The 27,145-nt window shown below is 39.8% G+C and overlaps 1 protein-coding gene across 4 annotated transcripts; it reads right to left on the bottom strand.

The window, feature by feature from the left end:
• Positions 1–103: 103 nt before the first annotated feature.
• Positions 104–26,440, bottom strand: KHSRP (KH-type splicing regulatory protein). Of its 4 annotated transcripts, XM_083352804.1 has the most exons (20): positions 26,161–26,440; positions 19,718–19,814; positions 18,584–18,622; positions 18,388–18,433; positions 17,784–17,833; positions 16,611–16,682; positions 13,152–13,209; positions 12,325–12,496; positions 12,061–12,159; positions 10,178–10,276; positions 9,560–9,662; positions 8,974–9,074; positions 7,135–7,276; positions 6,893–7,053; positions 6,692–6,807; positions 5,713–5,801; positions 5,388–5,591; positions 4,147–4,224; positions 3,786–3,943; positions 104–850 (listed from the first exon to the last, which is right to left on the bottom strand). In XM_083352804.1, exons 1-20 carry the CDS (start codon positions 26,362–26,364, stop codon positions 842–844), a joined length of 2,097 nt encoding a protein of 698 aa, XP_083208930.1. In that variant the 5' UTR covers positions 26,365–26,440; the 3' UTR covers positions 104–841. The 4 variants fall into 4 exon arrangements, with proteins under 4 accessions (XP_083208930.1, XP_083208928.1, XP_083208929.1 ...); XM_083352802.1 differs by having other exon boundaries at positions 6,893–7,276; XM_083352803.1 differs by lacking the exon at positions 16,611–16,682 and having other exon boundaries at positions 6,893–7,276.
• Positions 26,441–27,145: the final 705 nt, after the last annotated feature.

Raw genomic sequence — 27,145 nt, forward strand, 5'->3', positions numbered from 1 at the left:
AAATCAGCCTGCCCCTGCTCACATCAAATATCTGTTCCCACTGCCCTGGCGACATTCAAACCTTCTGGGACCTGTTTTTGGAAACATACACATTTGCATCAGAGACTTTAAAACAAAAAAGCATTTTATTCAACAAAAATGCACAAATGCCTGCTCAAACTATAAAAACACAGGAAGCTCTTAATTCATGACCATTACCAGGCTTTTACAACAGCTATATCGTGAACAAACATCAGCTTCAAAAAACCCTATAGACAGAGAGAGAAAGACACCACCCAGCAGACACAGGGGGATGTTTTGTTATCATTTATTTGTGAAGTTAAAAACGAGCGGTAAAAAGTAAAAATTTGAGCATATAATTGTTTGTTCCAATTTCCTCTTGAACAGACAAAAACACGATCAGTCCCAGCAGTGGAGAAAATGGAAGGGCAGGGATGGGGTTGTCTGAAACACCAACACCTTTGTCCGAGGAATGTTCCAACTCTAACTAAAAAGCAGAGTGACTTTTCCTTGTAAAGTTTATTTTTAAAACAAAACAGAAAAGAAAAAGAAGTGTTACCCTGAAAAAACTGAGGTGCGTGTCAGGCAGGATGGGGTCTGGTGGAGGCGGTTTTAGTCGGCTATCTTCTACGGCTGCTGGCTCAACGTTAGGTCTGGAGATCTGGATTTATTTTAAGAGAGATGTGAAGGCGGCACGGCCAAGATTCCCAGAAGAAACCCAGCAATCAGAGCAACAGGCCAGTTCCCTTCCCACCCTGCCACTTCCTGCAGTGGCAGTAGCAGCCACCACCTCTCTCTCCAAAACAAAAGGTTCTCGGAGATGGGGAGGGTCACATTCAGCTCACTGAGCCTGTGGAAAGGAGAAAACACGAAGGAGTCTGTCACTGACAAAGGAAATAAAGCAAGGCATTTGTCCCATAGTTTCAGGTAGGGAACCTCATTTACTAAAGCTCAGAGCACCCTTGAACATTATTTTAATACAACATAATACAGTAATGCAAGAGTACAATAAATACAAACAGTAGACAATAAAACAGGCGATATATGCTTAATATTCGTCCAATTCTGTCTTTTTTCTAGCTCATCATTTGGTCTCATCCCAAATGTCACCACCATTCCATTTAGCAACCAGCTCAATAGCATGGGAACAAAATGAGACTGGTGTCCGATAGAATTTCCTGTTTATCAACCATCCAGTTTATTTTAGGGCAGGGGTCTTCAAACTTGGCCCTTTTATGACTTGTGGACTTCAATTCCCAGAATTCCTCACCCAGCGTGCATGGCTGAGGAATTCTGGGAGTTGAAGTCCACAAGTCATAAAAGGGCCAAGTTTGAAGGCCCCTGTTTTAGGGAGTCTGTGGAATGCTTCAGTTCTCTTGTATTTTATAGAGCCTTTTTTCCCTGGCCAATCAATGAGACAACAGCATCTCTCGTCCTGAAGAAATGCTGTGCAGAAAATGAGTAAGAAAAGGCTTTACAGTTTTGCTCATCTGCCAATGACTTTCATAGAACATGAAATAACAGTCGGAAGGGACCTTGGAGGTCTTCAAATCCAACCCCGTTTGAGTAGGAGACCCTATATCATTCCAGACAAATGGTTGTCCAATCTCTTCTTGAAAACCTTCAGTAATGGAGAACCCATAGCTTCTGGTGGCAAGCCGTTCCACTGATTAATTTTTCTCACTGTCAGGAAATTGCTCTTTAATTCTAGATTGGATCCTCCATCTGTTATTTCTTGTTCTGCCCTCTGGTGCTTTGGAGAATAGGTCAGACTCCTCTGTGACAGTCCTTCAAGTACTGGGAGATGGCTATCATGTCAGCCTTAGTCCTTCTCTTTGTAGACTAGGTATACCTAGTTCCTACAACTCTTCCTCATAGCTTCCAGACTGATCTTTGTTGCACTTCTCTGCACTCTATTTCTAGTGTCTCGATATCTTTTTTGTACCATGGTGGCCAGAACTGGATGCAGTATCCAAGTGTGGTCTCAGAGCAGTACAAAGCGGCGTTATCACTTCACTTGATCTTAATACTATCCCTCTGCTAAGCTTGTAAGCCGCCCTGAGTCTTCGGAGAAGGGCGGGATATAAATGGAATTTAAAAAAAGAAGAATTGGCTTTTTTGGCAGCCAGTTGCAGCACACTGGTGGCTCGTACTTAAGCAGTTGTCCACTATGACACCTAGATTCCACTCACTGCTGTGAAACCAGAGACCACCTATTTTACGCCTGTGATTTTGGTTTTTTTTTGCCTAAGTGTAAGACTTTTTCTCATCATGGAATTGCATTTTGTTAGATAGGACCAATAAACGTAGTTTGAACTAACTTGAACAAAGTTCAAGTCTGTCAAGATTTTTCAGTAAGCCTCCTGGCTTGGTGTTTGCAAATTTGATGAGTTACCTTTCAAGCATTTTGTCTAACTCTAAATCATTTATGAAGATGTTGAAAGGTACTGGGCCTAAGACAGAACCACGGGGTACCCCACTGCAGGTTTCCCTCCATATCGATCTAGTTCCATTGAGGACTACATGTTGAGTGTGGTTGGTCAACCAGTTACAAGGCCATCTGGTGATGATGATGCCTATCCCACACTTTTCTATTTTACCAAGAAGTAAGACTATGGTCCACTTTTTTCAAATGCCTTACTGAATTCTAAGTAAACTACGACCTTAGTATTTCCATGATCCACTAATTTAGTCAAAGAATGCAATTAGATTTATCTGGCATGATCTGTTTGACAAACCCATGTTGGCTTTTAGTAATAGTTTTACTCGTTTCTAGGTCATCGCAGAACCATTGCTTGAAGAAAGGACCTTCAACTTGACTTTTTTGCTCATCTGCCAGTGACTTTCCTTACAGAATATGCTATTGCCACTAGACTAGCAATGGTCTGGTGCACCAGAAGCATATTCACAGAATTTAGTACTGGAGAAAAAAATAAGCATACCCGAAAGCTCCTGTTTTCTATTATGAAAATAGCGATCAAGTTTTCATGGTTGCAAAAATACATTTGTAAAACACTGATACTTTGAACAAGAGGAAGGCCAGGCTTCTTGGAAACTTTGTATCAATAGCCAGCAAGGACATACCAGTTTGATGTGCAATCTGTACAGACTACACTGGGGGGGGGAGGAGACAACTTACGGCTCTGATTTAACCAACATTATTGTATTTATTCATTAGATTTTTATCTCACTTTTATTACTCTATAAGTAACTCAAGGTGGTGAACATATATAATACACCTTCCTCCTCCTATTTTCCCTGTAAGAATAACCCTATGAAGTGGGTTGGGCTGAATGACTGACCCAAAGTCACACAGCCAGCTTTCATGCCTAACATGTGATTAGAAATCGCAATCTACTGGTTTCTAGCCTGGAGCCTTTGCCACTAGACCAGGGGTAGGCAACCTCGGCTCTTTTATGACTCATGGACTGACTCAGGAATTCTGGGAGTTGAAGTCCATGAGTCATAAAAGAGCCGAGGTTGCCTACCCCTGCGGACTAGACCAAACAGGCTCCTTCTCATTAATATCATCCAGGAGCAAATGTTAGAAATGATGCATAGGGTCACTCTTTTCCTGATGCACTGGCAACTGAGTCTTGATGGCAACAATGTTACATCCTACTATCTTGCTGGTGCTAATAGAAAACTGGGTGCCCTGTATCACAGATGAAGCAAGAGTGCCAACATACTAAGCTAAACCTAAAGGTATATGCATAGCAAACACCCAGATGGAGGAGACTACATCACAGGAATCAGCTGCTAGGCCAAGCTCTTTCTTCACTCACCTGCTGTCCCTGCTGTGTGGGGGGTGGCACTGGTCCGCCAGCACCAGGTGTCTGTCCATAATAGGCAGCTTGTTGTCTGTAGTATTCTGCCCACGCTGCACTGTAGTCTGGCTGAGGTCCTGGTGGTGCTGCTGGCCCTGCCCCGGTCGCTACTTGAGCTGCTTCCAAAAAGAAAAGAGTGTCTCTAGTCTATCCCGTCCATGCCTATTTGGACACTTGCGCGCCTGCCCGCCCGCACACCCCCCCCACCTTGATTCAGTGCAATTTACTCCTGTGTAAGAACGCACCGAGCAACAAAAAATGTTTGGCATTCCAAAGCCAATCCAACTTGCCTTAGAAAGCCTGTGGTATATTAACTCACCTTGCTTCTTATAATACTCCTCCCAGGCTTTTGTGTAGTCCTGCTGGGGAGGAGCTCCAGGCTGCTGGGGCTGCTGGCCTGTAGGACAACGAAGGACAAACTCAAAAAGACTTCCGACACACACCCCCAGAGGCAAATTCCCTCCAGGACTTTAAAAGGAGGGGTCTCAATTAGTGATGGCATTAGTTCCCAGCAGTCAGCCAAAACTTATAGGCGCAAGAATCAAACAGCAAAGGCTGAAGCCTTGAATGGTTTTGTTTTGTGATCAGCATGGCTTAGGTCCGGGATACTTGCAGGACCATCTGCTGCCGGGAACAAATTCCCATCGTCCAGTACGCTCACACAGAGAAGGCCTCCTCAGGGTACCGTCAGCTAGGCAATGTCGGCTGGCGACCCCCAGGGGGAGGGCCTTCTCTGTGGGAGCACCAACCCTATGGAATCAGCTCCCCCCTGAGCTTTGGATGGCCCAAAACCTCCAATTCTTTCGCCGCAGCCTCAAAACACACCTGTTCCACCAGGCTGACCTAGACTGACAGGCATTTTAATTAATTTATATTTAGTATTTTTAATTCATTTTAAAATTCTCTAATTTTTTATTGCACTGATGTTCTCAATTTTCATTTTATCTTGATTTATGTACTTATTATATGTTTTATTGTGAGCCGCCCTGAGTCCTTCAGGAGATAGGGCGGGATATAAATCCCATCAATAAATAAATAAATAAATAAAAATTTTTTAAAAATAATCCAAGAGAGCTATATTTTATCATACTTTTGGATCTATGGGAGTGATGCTCATAATTTATAAACTCATAAGCAGGAGTTTTGACATGCCGTCATCCACTGCCCAGCCAAAGACAAAAATATTGAGGAATCATCAGGCAAGACAGAATTATCATGAAAGATATTCCAACAGATATGGAATAAATAAAAAAGGAATATCTGGGAATAAAATCAATTATGATCAAGACGCCCAGTTATTAAGACCAAATTATTTCGCTTTGTTTCCTAATGTGTACCTTACCAAAACTTTGCCTGTTTGAAAACTGGGCAAAGTAAATTCAGTTCTTGCAGCTGAAACCCAAAGTACCCAATATCCAGAATATTGATAAAGAAAATGAAAAGGTTAACAGGTAGAGAAAAGACCTGAAGTGTTCTGGATCAAGTCATTACCTATAACCCTAGCAATCATTCCATTAATGCTCTTTTCCAGTAAAAGAGAAGAAGCACCTGTAGAGTTACCTAGTTTTTTGTAGTACTCCTCCCATGCTTTCGTGTAGTCTGACTGTCCGGTGGGGGGCGGCTGGGGGGGCTCTCCTTGCACCGGTGGTGCAGTGGGGGCTGGTGGTGCTCCTGGAACTGGGCCAGGAGGCTGCTGGTAGTAGTGCGAGTAATATGCTGCCCAGGCAGCATTGGGGTCTGCTGCTGCTGCTGCTGCTGCTTTATCTGGAATCAGATGACAGTCTGAATACAAGCCTGGCCATTTCTGAACTGTAGTTTGTAATCCACTCTGAGTAGAGTTCGTTTTAAAAAAAAAAGCCAGCAACAAATTTTAACAAAAACTTACTTGGATCATGAGGAGCTGGAGGTTGCCACTGTGGGTATGCATTTCCCCAGCCTTGAGGTGGATATTGAGGTGGTGGTGGTCCCCCAGGGCTGGAAGAAGGTAAGGGGGAAAAATTGGCATAATTGATCAAATATAAGGATGTACAATAGGGATTTCTAAGTAGCAAATGGCCCAAGAAGTTACTCTAGAGAAACAGCACTCCTGCTTGCAGAAACCAGAGAGCTCTCCCTCCTGCCCTATGTAATACAGGATTTCAAGCCAACTTCCCTTGCTGAACAGGGTGCTGGATCGTCATTCATCCAATTTGTTACTACTGATTAAAATAAATTGCCAGTGGCCAAGAGAGAGGCAGCCTGGCGTAGTGGTGAAGTGGCTAGGTAGAGAATGAGAGTTCTAGTCCTCCCTTGGGCATGAAAGCACCTTGAATTACACAAAATAAAGTTAAGATAGAAATCTAGCAATACATAAACATTAAAGATAATTAAGTTTCCAGAAGGAAACTGGGAAATTACTTTTTGAGAACTTTTAACTACAATAGCTATAATCAAGCTACCGACAATAGTCCATGACAACAAAGCCATCTGAAATGGCAGTTTGTTTTTATGTCTCCGTATCAATGGTTCTTTCTATTTCTCTCTAGAATAGTCATGGCCAGAACGGTTTGCTGGCACACTTAGCCAAAAGCCAAATCACTTTGTGAAAATTTTTGTACAGATACCAAGCACCAAAATTAGGATGCACAGTATAAACCATATGCTTCTTTCCCTTAACATCATTATCACATAACTCTTTGGATGCAATTTTTGTTTCTCCATTCACATAATCCTTGAAAAATCCTTCAAACAGGCTTTTCATGGAAGAAAATTTTGTCAAAAGGGGCTTCCTGTTCCAGTTCAGCACAGATACGTTTTTCCTAGGTTCTGATGTCAGCATCTTGACTGCAGCCAAGACTCCCCAAACAGAAGGAAGTTGTACTTACTGAGGGGGTGCACTGGGTGGTCCTTGACTGAACGGCCCAGGGTTGAAGGGTCCCATGGGTGCTGGTCCAGGAGGTCCACCGGGTCCAGGCCCTGGCCCAACTGGGCAGAGGGGACCCTAAGAAAGAAACATGTGATCTGTTAAGCCAGAACTACCGTATCAAACCAGGAGATTTCTTGTGTAACTAAAGGTGGGCAGTTACCTCAATCTTCTCCTCAATCAGTTGTTTGGCATGATCAATCTGTTGAGGTGAGCCACGAATAATGAACAATTTGAAATTGGGGTCTCCGTTGGGTGGTAGCTGCCGAGATATTTCTACAAAGGCTCCGGTCTGCTGATTTATGGCCTTTACATTTTCCCCACCTAAAAAACAAAGAAAAGGTAGCAACAAGATGCTTGATGCACACCTGCTTGGAGCGACTGAAGAAAACAGGAGATGCTCACCTCTGCCAATGACCAGACCACATTTGTGCGTAGGTATAGAAAAGGTCATCTCTCCTCCTGGAGGCCCCCAGTTGCCCTGTCCTCTGCCCCTACCTCTGCCTCCGGGAGGCATTCCTGAACCTGGAGGGCCTGGTGGGCCACTCTACAAGACAAGAATACAATTAACTTGGATGACATGGGAAAAACAGAATAAAATATTCCACCCGAGTTTCCAGAAGGGAGAGCTCTTACTATGCTGTCAAATGGTGCATTTAAGAATTACAGTAAAGGTGTTTTCCTGAATGAGATCACCGGAGTGCTCAAACTGCCTTGAAAGGCAGCTTGATATTTCTCCTGCAGTGTGTTCTGCAAAAAACTGGAAACGCTGTGAGTATTTCAGACATTTGAAAATATAGGAATTTGGAGTAAGTCCCTGCTCTCTCCCCTGGTCCCTACTGCTGTACTACTTAAATCTGAAAACTTTCTAGAAAACAAAACAATTGCAATTGGCAACACAATAATCACAACACTCAAAATGGCCAAACACCTGTCTTATTCTGAAAGCAGAGCAAAACCAACATGCTTTCTCTCAAAATCACCACCAAATCTATGGATGAATTTTGAGCTCAAAACAGTGGTTTTAAATCAGAATGCTTTGCATTATTTTGGCAATAATAAATTTCATCTTCTGATGCAATTTCAGTAATGATAACACTAAGTCCATTTGGGCTTCCATTTGAAAGAATGTAATTCTATTTATATTTGTACCAACAAAACTCCACCCACTTTTCAAGTAAGCCTCACTGACAGCAAGGTCCCGAAATTGATCCAAAATGTCAAATATTAATTTCCACTAAAGAAGTGCTGTTCCATCTTATTCTATGATGCACTGTTAGTTTGTGAGACAACAAAAGCTGCTTGGTATCAAATGAAAATGCAATGGGGCAGAAATTCCAAACCATAGAAAAATGAAAATCCTTGAAGGAATTATGTTTGAAAATCTGATGAGATATACCTTTCTCGGTGATATATGACAGAATTAAAATATAATGGAAAAACGGTTAATAACCAAGTTCAAATTAAATTCCAGAGGTTATCAAATGTACTACTGAATTTTGATTGTTTCTTCAGATGTTTTAGTATTTTTAGTCAAATGGGAGTGAAAAATGTCTTAAAATTGTTTTTTACTTAAACTTATAAAGACATCAATTTCATTGAGGTGACTTGTAGGTGGCATACAAAACTTAAAACCAAATCCCCTCAATACAAGTTATATACAAGTAATCCTCAACTTATGACAATTAAGTCCAAAATTTCTGTTGCTAAGTGAGACAGTTGATAATTGAGTTTTGCTCCATTTTATGAACTTTCTTGTCACGGTTGCTAAGTGAATCATTGCACTTGATAAGTTGGTAATAAAATTGTAAAATGAATCTGGCTTTCCCATTAACTTTGCTTGTCAAAAGATCACAAAAGATATGTCCCCTGGACGCTGCAACCATTATAAATATGATCCAGTTGTCCAAGTGTCCAAATTTTGATCACATAACGAAGATGCTGCAATGGTTGTTAAGTGTGGAAAATAGTCTTAAGTCACTTTTTTTCATTGCCATTATAAATTTGAATGGACACTAAACAAAAGGCTGTTAAGTCGAGGACTATCTGTATTTAACATATATTTTAAACAATATATGTTTTATATATATAAATGTAACAGTTTTATCTACAAAATCTACAAAAACCATAGTACAGTTGCTTAATTAATTCTTTGCGATTCTTCTTTCCAAGATTAGATCAGCACAACTACATGGCAATTCCAGCACTCTGATGGATGAGGTAAACTCCCAAGGAATGTTATACCCGAAGACTCTGGAGAAGGTCATTGATAATCCTGGCAGCATGTTCACATCTGTCAGGTGGGCCCATGATATGGGCAATTTTTTCAGGACCTGTCCCATCATCTGAAATGACAACCAAAACAAGTTGTACATTCAACTGGAGTTTAAAAATTAGGACCCTTATCTGTGAACGTGTGTGTGTGTGTGTGTGTGTGTGTGTGTGTGAAACTACAACTTGATAGACCCAGGTTTTTACATGGGAATTTGCCAGGTTTCAGTGACAACTTCCTGAAAAACCTGGATTGTGCCCAGTTTGAACAAATAATAAAATGTTCTGTAGATTTTCAGCTATCTAAAATGTCTCTTAGAGATTTTGCCTTAAATCACAGCTGAGAAAACTGCATTTCCCCCCCCCCCTCAATTTTCAGAAAAGAGCACTGGGAAAAATAATTTTACACAAATTGGAACAAGAACAAATTTGAATTAGCAACAATAATGATAACCAAGTAAGAATTTGTACTGAAGAAGCGTGGACAGAAAAGGCACACAAGCACAAGCCTGACATTTAACCCTGCAATTTGAAATACAGGCTCTGAAGGGTTTCTCACCTTGCTTGAACTGGATTCGAACCCCAGCATCATTCTGTATTTTCTTAATCATCTCTCCACTCCGCCCAATGACCACACCAACAGAATGCCGGGGGACTGGGACCTGAGCAAATGAATAAACACCTTATTTACTAGGTCTATATGTTGCTAAATCTTCTCAGATTTGTGGCAATTTATAACAATAACATTCAATTAAAAAAAATTTGTAATGTGTGTTTATACACATAGACTTTATTTTTTTAAAATTGACAATAAAATTCAATTTAAAAATTAAAGTATGTGTATATACGCACACAGTATACTATATATATAAAATGAACTATAATGATGCTTTTTATATATAAAAAAGCACACAGACCATTATCCGATTAAAGGTAATAAATGCAGCTGATGACCTATCAATCACCAAATGCCCTCAGGGAAAGCTCCATACCCACCAACTTCTGAAATGGAAGGACTGGTTTTACTTCCAAGGGAGCTGTTCCAAAGTATAGATACCATAATCAAAAAACCCCAGTAACTAAATGAAGTAAGATTGTTGCTTGGAAGAGGGATTAATGCCCCACTGAAACTTTTTTTTTCCATTACCCACAGCGAAGTATCAAAAATGTTCCTCACATCTATTCCTCCACCAAGCCTTGAACCATATTCATTCCGATCGCCAAAGCCTCCCTGGTCTCTCTCTCGTAAGATGTCCATTACCATTTCACAGGCTTGCTGCAAAGAAAAATTAGCATTAATTTTGGGATAATTTGAAACATACCACAGAATATTTCACCTAAAAAAATATTAGAATTTCCAATGAAGAAAGCCTTTCTCTGAGCAATTCCAGATCACTGGTAGAGTATAGCTGTAGATAACACTGGCAAAGAATATTTTTCAGTGATCTTATGAATTGAGAAACAAAGTTAACAGGAAGGAACAAAATGGAGGGCAAGGACAGAGGTTTAGGCTTGAACAAACCAGGGAGTTTTTAAAAGGCAAAGTAAGCTTTATGGAATAGGAGGGAGTTATAGGTTGGTGCAGACCAAGATTCAATCTCTGAACCCTCCACTGAAAAAGGAATGTTAGAATTTCCTCGGAACAAGGAGAAGAGATCCAGTCAAAGCCTTTAGTAAGTCACCATCAACAGGAAGAGAAATGAATTACAAATGCTACTTATCTGACCCAGAATAAAGCCATATTCATAAGAAGGGATTTAAGACAGCATTCAAATTCAGAGAGCAACTGAATGTATGAATGTAGTGTGAAAATTGCAATGGTCAAAGAAGAAGCAACTTGAACTTTAACTGAAAATTTAAATTTAAGAAGTTAAAACTGTAAATTTTAATTTAATTTTAACTCTCTGACTGGGCTTTTAGTCATGTTTTTATATTATTTTATGATGTTGTTTGTAAACCATAGTCACTCAGGCAAGATGTATGGTGTACATATTTGATAAATAAGTAAATAAACTTTTAAGAAGACAATTCATCATGTAATTCAGTAGAATTAGAATGAAAACAATGAGTAAATTAACCTAATATTGTAAAGCTATAGCTAAAGCACTAATTTTTTTTTACAATTCTGATACTGACTCTGGCTCTGCTACATGTGCCACCTATAAACTCAAGCTAATGTATTAATAAAGATGGAAGTTCTCTTTGGTTTATGGAGATTCTCAGTCATCCAGGTCATAGTTATCCCACGGATGCTTTTTCACAAGGCAACTGGACTTTCTTGTTTTTTTTGAAAGACGTTTCGCTTCTCATCCAAGAAGCTTCTTCAGCTTCTTGGATGAGAAGCGAAACGTCTTCAAAGAAAAACAAGAAAGTCCAGTTGCCTTGTGAAAAAACATCTTGGGATAGGTTCTCTTTGGCTTTTATCAGACTGCACTTTAAAAAAAGTTAAACTGTAAAAAAACAACTTCAATTCTTAGTAGCAATTGTGATGTATAGGAAGGAGGCTTATTTCAACTGCCAGCTGCAATATATAAAGGGTGCTTCTTGCTTCTGTTGCAAACAAATTGAACCATGGGGAAGCTCTGAAAAGAGGATTCTGCCTCTGATCATTGCTATGATAATGGAGATCCCTGACTTTTTAGACGGTGATCAGTAGAAAAAAAATCTGATTTGCTCTTGGAAGGCTGAAAACTGGAGGGCAAACTGTTCTCATTGCCGCTAATAAAATACATCTTAATGAAATGAAATTAAAACAAAATTTGTCATATCTTGAGAAAGCAAAATAAAAATATTTATGAACCAAAGACCTTCCCTCTTCACTGCACTTTCTAGCTAGAGAGCCATAGCTTACCATTATAATTGAACTAAATAATCATACTTTTCTAAATCAAATATAAATAGAAAATTCTAACTGGCAGTGTTGAATTGTAGTCTTTTAATCAAAAAGAATAGTGATACAGTGAACTACTGTAAATCCATCACTATAAAGGGAAAATTAAATTACTCTCAACCCCACCCAAAAGGATGGAATCAATAAGCAAGACAAAGAGTTGGCCTTACCTGCACTTTGTATGGGTCACCAATTATTCGAAGAGGCTTGTCTACATTTGTGTTTTGTGAACCGTCTTGAATTAGAATCATTTTCACTCCAGCCCGCTCCTACATTAACAAGAACAAGGAATCAAAAGAGTTGCACAGCTATCTAAAATTCCTGTAAGCTCTTCCTTATACTATGTAACTTCAACCAAGCCATCGGTAGAGGAGGAGGAAGAGGAGAAAATGATGTCAATGACGATATGGGGGACAGTAAGACTCAAATCTCACCTGTAACTGTTTAATGGTCTCTCCTCCTTTGCCAATCACCAGGCCTGCTTTCCCAGCTGGGATCATGATTTCCTGTACTGTACCATTCTGCCCATTGGCATTATCATGGAACTGACCGGGTGGCCCACCACGCCCTCGAGATACAATATCATCGAGCATCATCTTTGCCTTTCTACAAAAAGAAGAATCAACTCTGAATGATGGCAAGTTACAAGATTCTCGACATTTCCTCTCTGATGACAAAGACTTGAAATGAAATTCCCAGCAATACTTTCTAGCCTGAAAAATCTACAAATCAGCATGTTTCATGTTTGTTCCACAGCACCCTGCGCAATGGTTAATAGAATTTATTGCAATTGCAAACACAATCACTTTATTTTTTAAATCATTTTTATTTTTGAATTTACATATTGCATTTATTTCGGTTTTATCTCTGCTCCTTTAGCAAGTACAGATGTGCTGTAACTGTAATATTCAATGAAGATTTTAGTCCCATGCCAGCCTAGCAAAACATTTGTGTTAAGTAAAATGCTTCTCTATATGCAAGACCAAAGTCAGCAGCCACTTGGGCCTTTTAGTTATTGCATGTTATTGTTAGTTAGTGTCTTCATCCTGAAAGGCAACCATTTTAATTTAAAACACAGCATTTACAAAACAAATTCCTGAATTGTTAAAAAGCAAGAGGAACATAAAACTGGGTCAGTTCAAATAGAAGTTGGCATAACCCTCGCCTCCCCAAAAACAGCACGAAACAAAACAACTTTTGCAATAAAAGAGATGCCTCTGATCTTCCTGAAAATACTGACAAAGACGTAACAACTACTCACTGCACAGATTCTGGCGACCCAGTCAGAGAGACACTTCGTTCTGGTAGTCCTCCACTGTCTGTAAGGGAAAGAAAAGCCATCAGAAGGCTGTTGTCAACTTCTTTCCATATCAATACATTTTCCCGAAGAATTTGAGTCTTTCTTCAATCATGTATTATCAAAAGGAGCTAGGAGAGTTGGATAGGTCTATAAAACACAGCTTGCACTCTTTACAAAGAGGGCTCTGGATGTGCTTCACTAGTTTGGTGTTAAAAGGAAACAGCACTCAGACAGAAAATGTAGGATACTTAACAGCTGAAAAATCTACTGCATAATTACAGGCAGTTCACAGGTTACACAAGACCAGACTTCTGTGAATTTGATTGGCTGAAAGGAACAGAAGACATAGTGGTTCCCATGTTTATGTATGCATCAACATGACAGCCAACCTACATAAAAGTCAACTTGACAAGTGATCCAAGAACAGAACAGTATTTAAGGCTGTATTAAGTCAGTCCTCAATTTAAAAAAAAGGCTTTTTAGCTCTGCTGTGTAAGAATACTGCAAGTGTGCTTCCATTTTGACAATATTTTCCTCTATAGATTTATACAGCATGCTAAGCCATAATATAACTGATTTTGGTTTAGCAATGATGTGGAAACAGATATCATGGTTCATTAGCACAGTTTGTAAACCACGGCTTAAGACTTAGCATGTGTGAATATTCCAAATGGCTTAGGCCACCAACTATGAATGAGCAAGCCATAAATTAGCACACGGTAGTGCAATCTCTATGACTCCAAGATTCAAGTGATCCTTGAGAAATAAAAATAGGCTTACCACAATTAACCATGACCTCCAAAACCCAGCCATTCCCACATCTGAGATGGGCTCCTCCTATTTTGGAGACCTCAGTTCCTTTTTCCCCCAAATATTAAGTACAACTTTCTGCCATCCAAAAATGACCTGCTCCTTGGCAATATGTGAACATGTAATCTTCAGGACTACCAGAGTACCACTTATATTACTAACACTGGAATTCCCTCCTGTCTTCCAGCGAAGGATTGCCTAGCTTTCCAGCCTAGACGAGACTGGCAAATAGCAACACTTTCTCAATCTTTCAAACAAGGACGTTCCATAGCCCCTGGGCAGCCTCAGAATATTTTCTCTGTAGGCCCCTGAAACTGCACCAGTTATGCTTAGTGACAAACAGGTGTAATTTCCCACTTACCTGAAGTTCTCCCATGACACCAAGAAACCCACATTATCTAGCCCTAATGATTACATTTACTTCCTGATCCAAACTCATTTGATGAGTTCCATGGCTGAGTTCCAGTCAGAGATACTATTAGATCATTGCTCTACCCACTAACACTCTCTGACAGGCCAAAGGAAAAATACAACTGTGGCCTCAATCCAGTGAATGATCGCTCGCCATAGCCTCAAACTAACAACAGCTTTACTTGTTACATCTCTCCATCTTCAAAGGGACAAATGTATGCTCGTGTTACATTATGTTTAACCATATTGTGACTTACTTCTCTATGCAGTTTAGCAAAAATGACAAATGCTAAGAAACAAGCTTTTGAGATATCTTATAACTCAGATGAAAAGTATTGTATTTTCTCATGAAAATCAGAGACAAGATAGAATGACTACTTAATGTTACTACTTGAAACTTCAACAACAAACTAGATTAATAGTTGTTTCTTAGAAGCTATGCTGCTATTTATTAGAACCGTGCAATTCTTTGGATTTGATTCCCCAAAATTGCTTTTAAGTGGGAATAGTCAGGGAATGTGAACATTGCACCGTTTCTGCAATTTTTCAAAGCAACCATATCTTTTCTCAGAATCACACAGCAGCTGCATAATTCTGGGAAAAACCAGTGGTTTTAAATAGCAGCAGGCAGGGGGCGCTGTTTGTTTTTCTGGCCTTAAAAAAGCACTAAGAGCACTAACAACAGTTTTTTAAGAAAGACCAGCTAGAATTCAATTATCAGAAAACCCAATGGCATTTGCAAAAAGGCAAATTCCTGGAAGATAGATGGTCACAAGACTGAATAGGTGTCCTGTTTCAAATACCTAGAGTACTCCTTCATACTGCCAACAGGAGGAAACTCCATGGAGACTACATTTCTGAAAATGCACATAGAAGCTTATCCGCCATCCTAAAATCCATCAAGACCAGAGGTGGACATTATATTTCTGCAATACTCAAATTATTTAAAGCCAAAATGAATAGTGCAAATTTTTAATGGTACCCAGCTGGATCCCTTTCCAATTTCTTACCACTAGGATTTGCTCAATCCAAATTTCTAAGAATGATTCTTCGAATCATTGTCTCTAACATTATCCTGAGATTCGAGACAGGCCTCATGAAAGTGGAAGCTAGAGTGTGGGTAACCATACTCAAGTATTGGGTCAACCCTCCCCCCCAATGTCTCATTAACTATGAGGGATGACTTTCAGTCCACATGGGAAAAGATGGTGGCAATTAAAATCTCATCCTTGGCCTTCTCTCCAGGTTTTCTACTCCGCATGGGATATGATCAGGCTAAAGCACCCGTTAAACAACATGTAGCAACTGGATCTAGCCAGGCCTCCAACCTTTATTGTCTGTAAATCCAACAGGTACTCTGTCTCCCCTAGGACATACTTAACTAACCTTAAAGTCCTTAACCACCGAAGGGTGTTTATGAAACCATGCCCTCCCCTAAGCTGTCATGAAGACTGATACAGGAAGATTCTCTATCCGGAGACAATGCTTGTGACTCCACACAGAATCTACAGAAATATTTCCACTAGCCTCATCTCTCCATTTTTGCATCAAAATCCCTGCCTCATAGAACAATTCTCTATCTCCCAGCTGCTCTCAGATACTAACCTTGCCACAATATATAATGTTGCCAAATTCTGCATAGCAATGCTTAACATCTGCCACAACCTAGTCTTAATGAACATCTAGTTTTTCATTCTAGAATGCTCTGTATTGGGATAGATTTAGTTTGCCACACATTAGCCTTTATGCTCCCCTACACCCATCTAATGCTTCTTCCCCTCCTTTTAGATGTTTGCTCTTTAAATATTTTTATCCTTTGATGTACTTTCTATGCTTTTTAATTGACCCCTTTCTCCTTATGCTGTTTTTGACACTAAAATTTGATTTATTTGCATGATACTGCTGATTAATTATGTGTACATGACTGTACATGCCAGAGTTTTTGGAAACAAGTCTTCAGAAATTTACATCATCAGTGTTCATGACTGATTTGAAATGTTATTATCATGAACAAGACTTAGGGGAAACACTTTCTCTGTTCCTCTGCAGGTTTTTGCAGCTGCAAATCTTTTTTGACTGATTGGGAATGAGATACCAACAGAGCTAAAGGATGAGATTAATCTCTCTGCACTTGTGGCTCTATACCAGAAAGTGCTAACCAAATCCACCTCATACTCTGCTCTACAATTTCACGCCTACCTGGTGAGATCTGTACTTTGCATCCAGAGTCCTGCTGTATTTTGTTAATCTGCTCTCCACCTCTTCCTATGACTGTAAAGCAAGGAGAATAATGCTGAGAAAATCTTGAGATAAAAGTAGAAATCTTATCTTCTAGCAGGTAGGTTTAAATATAATACTTTTTTCATCCTTCCTCACAAGGAATAGGAAAAAGTTTTCGGACATATTGGAAAAGCAGAAACAGACAAACCCAGTGTAAATATATTTCTATTTTAATTAATTATATAACTTTTCCACTGTACAAACTGCATTAGCACAGTTAAACTTGACTGCGTTGTGTGCATGAAAAAGTAGTTGAATGGAGCATTATTTCAAGATTCCTTCAATTCACCATTTACAGAAGGAATAAAGAAGGATAAGTGCTTCTCCTAAATGCCCAATTCAAACAATAGGAATTGAAATGAAGGTCTCGGAGGCCATAGGAAAAAAAAGATAAATTACAATAACCCCAAAATACCTCAGCACCCATTCAAACAAACTCTAGCTTTCAGAGCGTGAATGCCAGGCCAATTTAAAGCTAGGGCACTGGAACGAATTACCTACTGGGAATCAATTCTCCCTTGCTTAGTTAAAACTCAACTTCAGGCAGTGTTTTGCAGCCACCATTCCTTCTGGCAAAAGGGAACTATAATCACTCACAGAAAGTTGATGAAGCCAAAGCCAAAGCCACAAGCAATCCAACAAGGAATTCTGAATACCTTTTGCACTCCTAGCCTGAGTGTCCAGAGTGAATCTGTACTGTTGATTGACAGCAAACCTCCCCCCCCCCATTCCTGCTATGATGGGAAATGCTTACGTGACATCTACCTCAAGTTCTCCTTAGAATCCAGCCCTCACCATTTAATGAATGTAAAACTTGCTGAGACTTTGTAGAACAGAATACCCACCCGGCATTGCTGGAGCAATCTTCCACATAGTTCTGAGCAGCATACAAAGAAACGCAAATGCCTGTCCTCTCTCAAAAAAACCCCACACAAATAGGGCTACAAAGAAACAAACCTGTCTGAGCCTTCCCTGTAGGAAGCTCAGCCAACTGGCATCGAGAAGCCAAAGCAGCACTGGTTAGTAAAGGTGAAGTAGCAGTCTTTCAACTATGGCAACAGCAGGTTTCTCTGCTCCCTGTCTAATACTCACTGAGTCCCACCATGCCATCAGGTACTCTGTACTCTTCAGTCACTGTAGACCTGCAAGGAAAACGGTCAGCAGCTTAAAGTAAGGAGTGGGAGAGTTATAGAAATGGATCTGGGGTTCACCAGCATCCATCAAGAAACAAAAAAAAGGAGAGCTTTCCTCCTCCCAAAAGAGCAGAAAGGAAGGTGGCTGAACAATTAAGCACCGCTTTGTGGAAATCAACATGTGCCGGTGCAAAATGCACCGGCACTGCCTGGCAGGACTCGTGAGCAACTAAGTGGCCCAGAGACCACTCCAGCAGCATTTGCAAACAAGGATCTTCAGACAAGTTTCAGAAACAAAAGCTATGAAACTGAAGCTACACAAAAACTTGTAATACTCTGTCATGGCCAAAGAGCACAACGCTTCACTGCCTAACAAGGCATCCATGTGCCTGGAATTCACGTCTCTCACTAATCTGGATGCTGATCTCCACCTAACAAAACAGCCTTCTCTCTTTAGGGCAGGGAAATGCTACCCACAATCTCAACCCTGAATATTGGTTTAACCATTCCAGCTCAAATACTGCTGAAGAAAGGGGGGGGGAAAAGGCCCATAACTAAGTTACCTTGAGGGAGGATGGATCGGTCCAAGCTGAGGTGGTGGAGGCATGGCTGAAAAGGAAAGGAAGAGTTTGATTATAAAGTCACATTCTAAAAAGAAAGATGTAAGTCAGGCATTGGAAACTCTCATATTTTAGAATATGACTTTGTAATTAATACAGACATTTACCTAACAATTAAAAGAAAATTCATTGTACTTACGTTCTGGCTGGGGAGCCATTTTTTTGCTTTCTGGCTGATCTATTAAAAAATAAAAACAAAGAAAAGAAAATGGATATAGATTAGGATAACCTCCTTTCTATTCTGCTATTCAAAATGAAGCTTCAAGATTGCAGCACAAGAAAATCTATTCTGGAGGCTGTAGCATTCACATGACTTATCAACCAGAGATAGGGAAATGGACAGAAATTAACCTCCATCAGTCTAAATGTTTCAGGAGATGCTTAAAAACCAAGTCCTTCATGTGATCTATTTCTTATGTCTGAGAAAACAGGCTAATGTATCATCAAGAATAAAGCATTCCTATGTAGGCTGTCATAAGGAGCCAACAAACCCACTTTGGCTGGTTGAAGCAGTGAGTCTTGGCTTTGAACATGTCCTTGCATCAGTTCCTCTGCACCTTTTCCATTTGGAATATCTATGTGTGGATGTGCAATGGTGCGATGATCGCCAAGTGTGAGAACAAGTTGTAAATGACTCTGAAGCTGCCATATCTTTGAACCATCATTAAAGAAGTGGTCTTAAGCTGAGGACTAGTTGTATTTGTCAAGCCACCCTATCTATTTTTATGAAATCTTTGCCTAAATCTGCTGCACAATTTATATGGACATCCCCAAATCCTTTAACTGTGTTTCTAGTGGTATGTGAGGCTGAGTAACTGTTTAAAGGAAGGGATCAAATTACAAGTGATCTTGCTTAATGACACTACTCCAGTGACCATTGATGGCAACAGCAAATGGTACTTACAACTGGTCTTTGTACTTAAGTTGATTGTGGTGTCCCCACAGTTGTGATTGCCATTTGCAGCTTTCTTTGATTGCTTTCTATAAGCAGAATCAATGGGAGAGCTGGCAGGAGGTTGCAAATGGCAATCACATGATGTTCTTGTTTAAGGACCCACAATGATTTCTTAATGGCAACCAGAAGTGCTGGTACTTCTGTTGCTAAGGGTATGGTCACCCAACTTCACGCTTTATGACTGCATCATTTAAAGAGAACAATTCTGGTCCCAATTACTGTTATTAAGTAAGGATTATGTTTATTTAAATTAGTAGCTACCCAACTGCAATAGACATTGCCCTTGACTTGGATCTACTCAGAGTAGACACACAGTACCTCCATCTTCTAGTTGTCTCTTCTGACCACCAAATCCAAAATCAGGTGTAGTGTTATTCACAGTTGTGGCTGAATCACCCCCAATTTTTGCTGCTATCTAAAAGTAAAATTGACAATATGATTACAACAGAATAAGCTGTAAGCCACAGAAAGAATTAAAAATAAAACTGTTAATACAAAAGTGTTTGAAACACAAGAAACTTCACGTAATTAAAAATATATCCCAAATCTATTTACTGAATAAAATACAAAGGGGCTTAAACAAATTAAGCTGAAAAAACCTGACACAGCAATTTAAGCTTTAAATTCTTACTGTAAAGTATGTTCTTTACATGGCCCTGCTAATACAGTTAGAAATTTAACTAGGCAGCAACATTTTACATATTGACTCGCATCAGACATTCTTACTTGCTAGGCCAGACCCCCTCTCAGTTTTTCCTCCTCCCCACTTATTTGACTCTGCAGCAAGGAAAATTTTCCTACAGACACCCTCTTACTTAGATCCATTCCTGCCCCCGATTTCCCCTTCCCTTCCCAATTTTGGTCAGTTGCAGCTGCTATCATCTTACTAGCTTTCACGTTGCTGCACAGAAACTAAAGAGGTCGAAAAGAAGGCAAGGTCCAGTCATTCTTGAAGAAAAGATCAGTAAATTTTACTGTATTGGCAGAGTGAATGGCCTGAGCCCATCCAACACTGCAGCCATATTTTTTGAAAGTGAAAAGTAGTAGTTTCTAAGGAAGGTATTAAAAGGACCCCCATGGTTGAGAATATTGTGGGGTTTTGTTGAGTTAGGCAACTGAAATTCAGAATGGCAGGAGAAAGATAATGAAAAAAACTAAGAATTTTTCAGATAGAAGGAAAAGGAATAGTGGAAATTCAGACTGTTCATAACAGTCTGAGGATGTAAGACTCTCAACACTTTTATAGCACAGTATGGCACTTTATTGTATACTGATATCAGAAACATCAGCATTTGGTTGGCCAATTATAGGAACAGAATGATTAAAATTAGGAAGATTCCTAGAGCAGATCTTGAGATGTTCCTGCTTTTTTCATGTTTTATTGAAGTAATTGGAATAAATATCAATAATGCCCACTATGGAAGTTTACTATATAGATTTCTGGCTCTCAGCTCTTCTGGGATGGGTACTTTATTTTATTTTTTATTTTTTTGCCAAAATGACTCCACTTGAAATAGATGAGAATCACTATGTTTTGCCAGCAAAGTGTCCAATTGTGTGTGATTTACAGAGATTGCCTTGTTCTTTCTAGGCTGTATTGACAGAGGTTATCTTTGATCTTTAAAGGCACTGAGATGTTAAAGACATTTTTTATTTATTACACTGATATTAGTAAATCTGAAATCATTCTTCTTTTATATATATCCCTATTATGGGTAAATTTTTTAAAAAATAATTCTAATTTTTAAACCGATACCTGATTCCAAAACTTGTTAAAGACATTTTGTAAAAATGGACAACTCAAATGTAGAATTATGAACATAACTGCTAATTGTATGTTCTACTAACTAACATAGGGATGGGAGATCCATGACTGACTTCTCAATAAGAACAATGAAAATCAACGAATAAAACTATCAAGGTGATAGAATATTAAGTGTCTCTGGTGGTTTGTCAACTAAGACATCATGAGAAAGAAATCCATGAAATATCCACAACCATCAACTGAACGGTAACCATACTAGTTCCAGTGACTTCATGAGTATATATAAGTGCTACAATTATTCTAATTTTAATCCTGAAAAATATTAAATAGCGCTCTGATATGGACCTCCTAAACCTAAACAATGAAATTCTAACTTTCTCTCAATATAAAATAATACATACTAAGATTGTAGGAGGAAAAATAATGCCTTACTATACATAATGTTAACAGAATCTTCTTCAGCAATTATTTAAATTAAATTTACTGCACATTATGGGGAATGAGCCTAGTTAGCAGCTCATAAAATTTCATAAAAGTATTCTTCTTGGTAGTATTATATAGTATTCTTCTATGCTAGATTTTGACACTTTAAACGCCAAATTTGAAAATGACTACTGGTACCATATTCCTGATTTGTTTCACTATAATCTTAAAAATAGTAGTAAGTGCAAAATAAAGACCAGACTAGATTGAATTGTTAACTAAGAAAGGCTATAGTAATGAAAAAAGTAAACTGAACAAAGGATACCTAGAGGGCAGAGTCTGAAATAAGGAAGTTTGCACGGTATTTAAAGGACAAAGAAGAAATAAGTTGCACTGATTTTCTACCTTAGCAGAATGAAACCTAGTAAGACATACACAGACAGAAAAGGAACAACTCGTAATAGGAATGCAAATTCCGAAAAATAATGAACAATTTCTTCTTCAAGAAAGGAATTACAAAAACCTAACCCTTATATTTCCTAAAGATTATCACACTGAGATAATTCTAGAATTATTGCAATGGCATATTCAAAACCAATGTCCAAATGTTTATGCATTAATTGAACACATTAGATTGGCATCTACAGATACTGAAAACATCTGTTATAAATGCCTAAGGGGTTCAGATTAGTTTTTTCATTGCCATGAGCAATACAGCACAACCAGCTAGTTTGCCATTAATTTCAATGTCTTCTTGAAAGTCAGCTAAATCAGGATATAATCGATATCTAGTTGCAGAGATTTCTAAAACACAAATCATTTCCTCTTTGCTAAAGAAAGTCCAACTTCAAATAATTAAAATGCTTTGTTTTATTCTGCACCTTACTTTTTTTTAAGGTGCTGGAAGACAGACATTCAAATGATTACATTTTGGTTTTGGTGATATCCAACCATAACCTTGTGGTGAGATGAGCAGCAAAGAAATTAAATAAATAAATGAAATAACTGATGAGTGACTCCATTTTTACTGTTCTATCTGGGCAAAGTTGTTTTTTTTTAAAAATGTTGCAATCTCATTAATTGTATTGTAATCCTGGAATAAAGTGCTTCTATCCTTTTTAAGAAAACAATGGCATACGGCATGATAGTGTATTTGATATAAAATGCCCACATTCCTAAGAAATGAGTACCTAAATAGCAATATTGTTCCAGTAACATTAAGAACAGGCTTTCCCCCCTACATTTTATTAAGTAATACACTGGTAGGCAAGCTAATTAATCTTCAACAGTTCTGAATGGTTCGTATCTCATTTACCTCAGAAGATAATTTATTCCACTTTTTTAAATTTATTGAAGAACTGTTACCCTCTTGTACAATATATTTTTTTCAGGATAGAATTTTTAAAGTTTGCAGATCAATTCAGAAGATCAACAGTTTGTTAAACAGTAACCAGTTGTCACTCACTTAAAGAAATTATTGGCCATCATTTTTCTATCTAAATGTAAAGTCATATAATTTATGTAAGCCCCTAAAGCAACAGTGACTGACATAGAACTTCACAGATGATCTCAAGCTATTTTTTCTCTCTCTGGCTAATATTTCTTCAATAGGCTATAAAGATCATGAGCTATCTCCACATATTCTGTATTTCCTGAATAACTAAGGCTCTCTGGTCAATACTATGGAAGCTCTATCCCAGTGTCTGGAGGCTGCTGGATCAGGATGGGATGAAATGGGCTCCGACGAAACATTAGCTAAACTAAGTGGATGTGGGCATTTGAAACTTCCTGGGACAAGAAGTGTGTTGCATTACCTAAGACAGACTCAATGTGTAATCTGGGTCCCCCTAGACTTCTTGAAGAGCAGATAGATGATAGCTATCAATAGGAAAGCCTTTGTACAGCTTCAGGTAGTATACCAGTTTCACACATTCCTGGACCAGGAAGCCCTGCTCACCCCAACTCATGCCTTTGTAACCTCTTGTTTAGACTACTGCAATATTTTCTACATGGGCTGCCCTTGAAGAGCATTCAGAAACTTCAAATGAGACAGAATGGACAGAACGATGCCAGATATACAGAAGATGTAATACTATTATGTGAACTGCATTGGTTACCAGTATGATTCCAAATGCAATTCAAGGTGCTGGTTGTCACCTTTAAAACCCTATATGGCTTGGGACTGGGTTACCTGAAGGACTTTTTTCCAAGAGTCTCTACCTGTCCAACCCAACGTAGCAGATTGGGGCATGCCGCGAATCTCCTCAGGCAGACTGTTGGATGGTGGGGACTAGAAGACAGGCCTTTTCTGCAATTGTCCCTGCTCTGTGGAATATCCCTCCCCCAGAAAATAGCCCCAACCCTGCTGGTCTTTCATAAGGCTTTAAAAACTTGGCTGTATACCTGAACCAGGGGCTCTGAATGTGCTATAAATCCTGTTTCTTGGCTTTACTGTTAACTGATTAAATACATACAGCAGCCAAGAAAATTATTTTGGATGTTTTTATACTTTTGGAATTGTAAGATGTACAAATTCATTGGTTGAGATGGTGGCTATAGAAATTGAATGAATGAACGATAAAATAATTCTTCAAATACTTCACAATGTCCCTCTCCTTTCTTCTTAGAACAAGCAGCATAGAAAACAGTTTAGTAACAATATTCTCTAGGACGGGAATTTTGATTCAAAAGCCATTGTACAGAAAGAGCCTCTTAATACAACAATAGAAGAAACCTCAGCATACAGGCATTTCAAGAATGAAACTGGTTTTAAATAAATCAGTTTCTATAAAATCATGTTCCTATTTTCCTTAAAACATCAGTTTTTTTCCTTTGCCTTAAAAAGCTAGTTGATCTATAGATGCACCAGAACAAGATAAAAACATGTGGAAGCTTAAGGTAAAAATATAAACTGATTTAGTTCCAGCTACATGTGGAAATTATCTTTTTCAATGTTCCACAAATAAGCTAAAATGTTTTGGGTAAATAAAATGAAAAACCAGCCAATCTTCCCAATGCAATAAACAAGACACAAAAAGTCAACAGAGTATTCCTGAGTGCGCTAGCTTTTCTACTTTCAAATGTGTGCTAAGAAAAAAAATAGTTCAATGATAGAAATGTACAAATAAAAGACTATTAGAAGCAATAATATATTATTTGTGAAAAATAGAAAATTAGAAGTCTTAACCAGTAGTTTGTATTGCATCCAAATTCAGCAAATTAAGATGTTGATTTGAGGCAGCTTTGCTGTACTTGGATGAAAAATCAGATGATTCAATTAAATTACAAGTTTCCAACTCCTATAGGGAGCAAAAAAGGCACAAATATTTGATTCATCAAGAATCTTCATATAATTTCTTATCTTCAATCCTGCATATATATTGGGTGTGCACTGAGACACTTCTCCACCTTCTTTCTTGAAGATAGGCTATGAAATTCAGAGTTAGAAAAATGAATTGTATAACTGTAATCTAGATTGCAGATAGACTCATATTTTATTGTTCTGTGCAAAAAGCACATGATGCAAAGACAAAATGGGCAAACGTGAAACTAAAACAGTTCTCCCTAATTTGCTCATTTTTTAAAAAAAATAAATCCAAATAATTTTTCAATTATTCTGCTTCCCAAATTGATAACATTGTCCAATGTCTTTCTAACGCACACATGGGATACATCAGGCAAACAAGTACTGTACTAAATTACAATTCCAGGGTACACAGTGGATATTTTTAAAGGGTGATCCAAAACATTAAAGTGAACTATGACATCGGGGTACGTTATGTTAAGAATGCTGTAAGGTATTAAAAATCAAACGGTATTGGTTCAATACCAAAAAGCAGTTTAAAATGTTGGTGTCTTCTGCCACATGAGTACTTATGGGTACTGCCCACATGTACCCCCCATTTAGCCTAGCAGACAGCCCAAGAACCACCCTTCATGTAATAAAGATCGGGAGGGGTTTGCAGACCACTGTATTAGCTTTCAATTGGCAAATAAAATAAAAATAAAAAAACTAAGACGGTTACCTCCTCGCTTTAAGCTGAGGGAAACACAAACCTTTTTACAAGCCTTCTCTATTCCTGTTTCCTGGCTTGGTTGCTCAGTCAGAACTGACCCACGTGCGCCGGGTTCCCACTTCCTTTAAAGCAGGGGTCTTCAAACTTGGCCCTTTTATGACTTGTGGACTTCAACTCCCAGAATTCCTCAGCCAGCAAAGCTGGCTGAGGAATTCTGGGACTTGAAGTCCACAAGTCAGAAAAGGGCCAAGTTTGAAGACCCCTGCTTTAAAGTAACCTTCCCTCAGGAAGAAACTAACTCCTCACCCGACGCTCTTTGCTTTCTGCCACTTCCCCCCCTTCCCCGCGGCGTGTTAAGTGGCACCGTCCAGAACTCTGTCACCTCAGAGGAGTCGACTACCTCAGCCTACGGCCCGCAGAGCGGCCGATCTCCAGCTTCCACACCGCACAAGGCCTTTCCCAGGGCAGCCGGGGAGGGATGCGGTGCTCCTTTGCCCTCAACTGCCCCCCTCCTCCTCCCCGGCCACCACGATCGGGCCTCCACTTCAGCTCCTCACCTGCCGGGCGCGCTGAACAGCATCGGCGAAAGCGTCCTTACGGATCCCGCCGGGTCCCGGACCCGCCGCTCCCCCAGCCTGTCCGGTTCCGACAGCGCCGCCACCTCCGGCTTGATTTGGAGGCCCGGCAGCTCCGGTTCCTCCACCCGCGCCCGGCGGCCCAGCGGAAGGTGGCGGAGGACCGCCGGTGCTATAGTCCGACATGGCGGCAGAGATGAACGCGGCGGCAACGAGGGCTCGACGCGGGAACCAGGCCGAACACTCTACCCCCCCCTTCACACGCCCGCCCGCACTGCACGCCGGGAGCACAGGAGGCGAAACTTCACGCCATTATCCCCGCCTCCTGCGAAAGCCAGTCACCCGCAAGATCGAGATGAGCGACAGGGAAGAAAACCTACCGAATATAAACAGAAGCAGGCGGATTGGACGCCCGATCTATCAGAAGCGACGAGAGGCGGGACCTACGGTTTGAGTGTCAGAAGGCTACTCGAATTGTAAAGAAGAAGGCGGCACTTTGCAGGAGCTATACCAATCGGAAATTGATAAGAGGTGGAACGAGTGGTCCACGATGAACCTATCGGAGTAGGACGATGGCTCAATCCCGAGTCTCCAATTGGAAAACCCGCGAATACGTCATCGCTATCAAATGGAGACAACCAATCGGCAGTTTCAGTCTATATTGCGGTTGGGGGGGGGGAATTCCGCTCGCCGACTGAAGGTTGAAGGACTGGATTGATGGAAAAGCTGACCGCTCCTGTTCGGCAACTCTTTACGTGCGTTTCGTCCTTTCAACAACTACAGCGAGGAAAACGCGCAGCCAATCACGACTGATCCAACCATCGAGGGAAGGCGGCAGAACGTACACTTCCGCTTGATTTTCCCGGAGGTCTAAATCCATTGGCGGAGAACTCAGCGAGGCATCTTGCGATTGGCATGCCGTTCGGCCAAAGGCATCACAGGAAGCGCCTTCCCGCCCCCTTCGAAA

The sequence above is a fragment of the Vipera ursinii genome, assembly GCF_947247035.1.
Source record: "Vipera ursinii genome assembly, chromosome: 2".
Classification (NCBI taxonomy): domain Eukaryota; kingdom Metazoa; phylum Chordata; class Lepidosauria; order Squamata; family Viperidae; genus Vipera; species Vipera ursinii.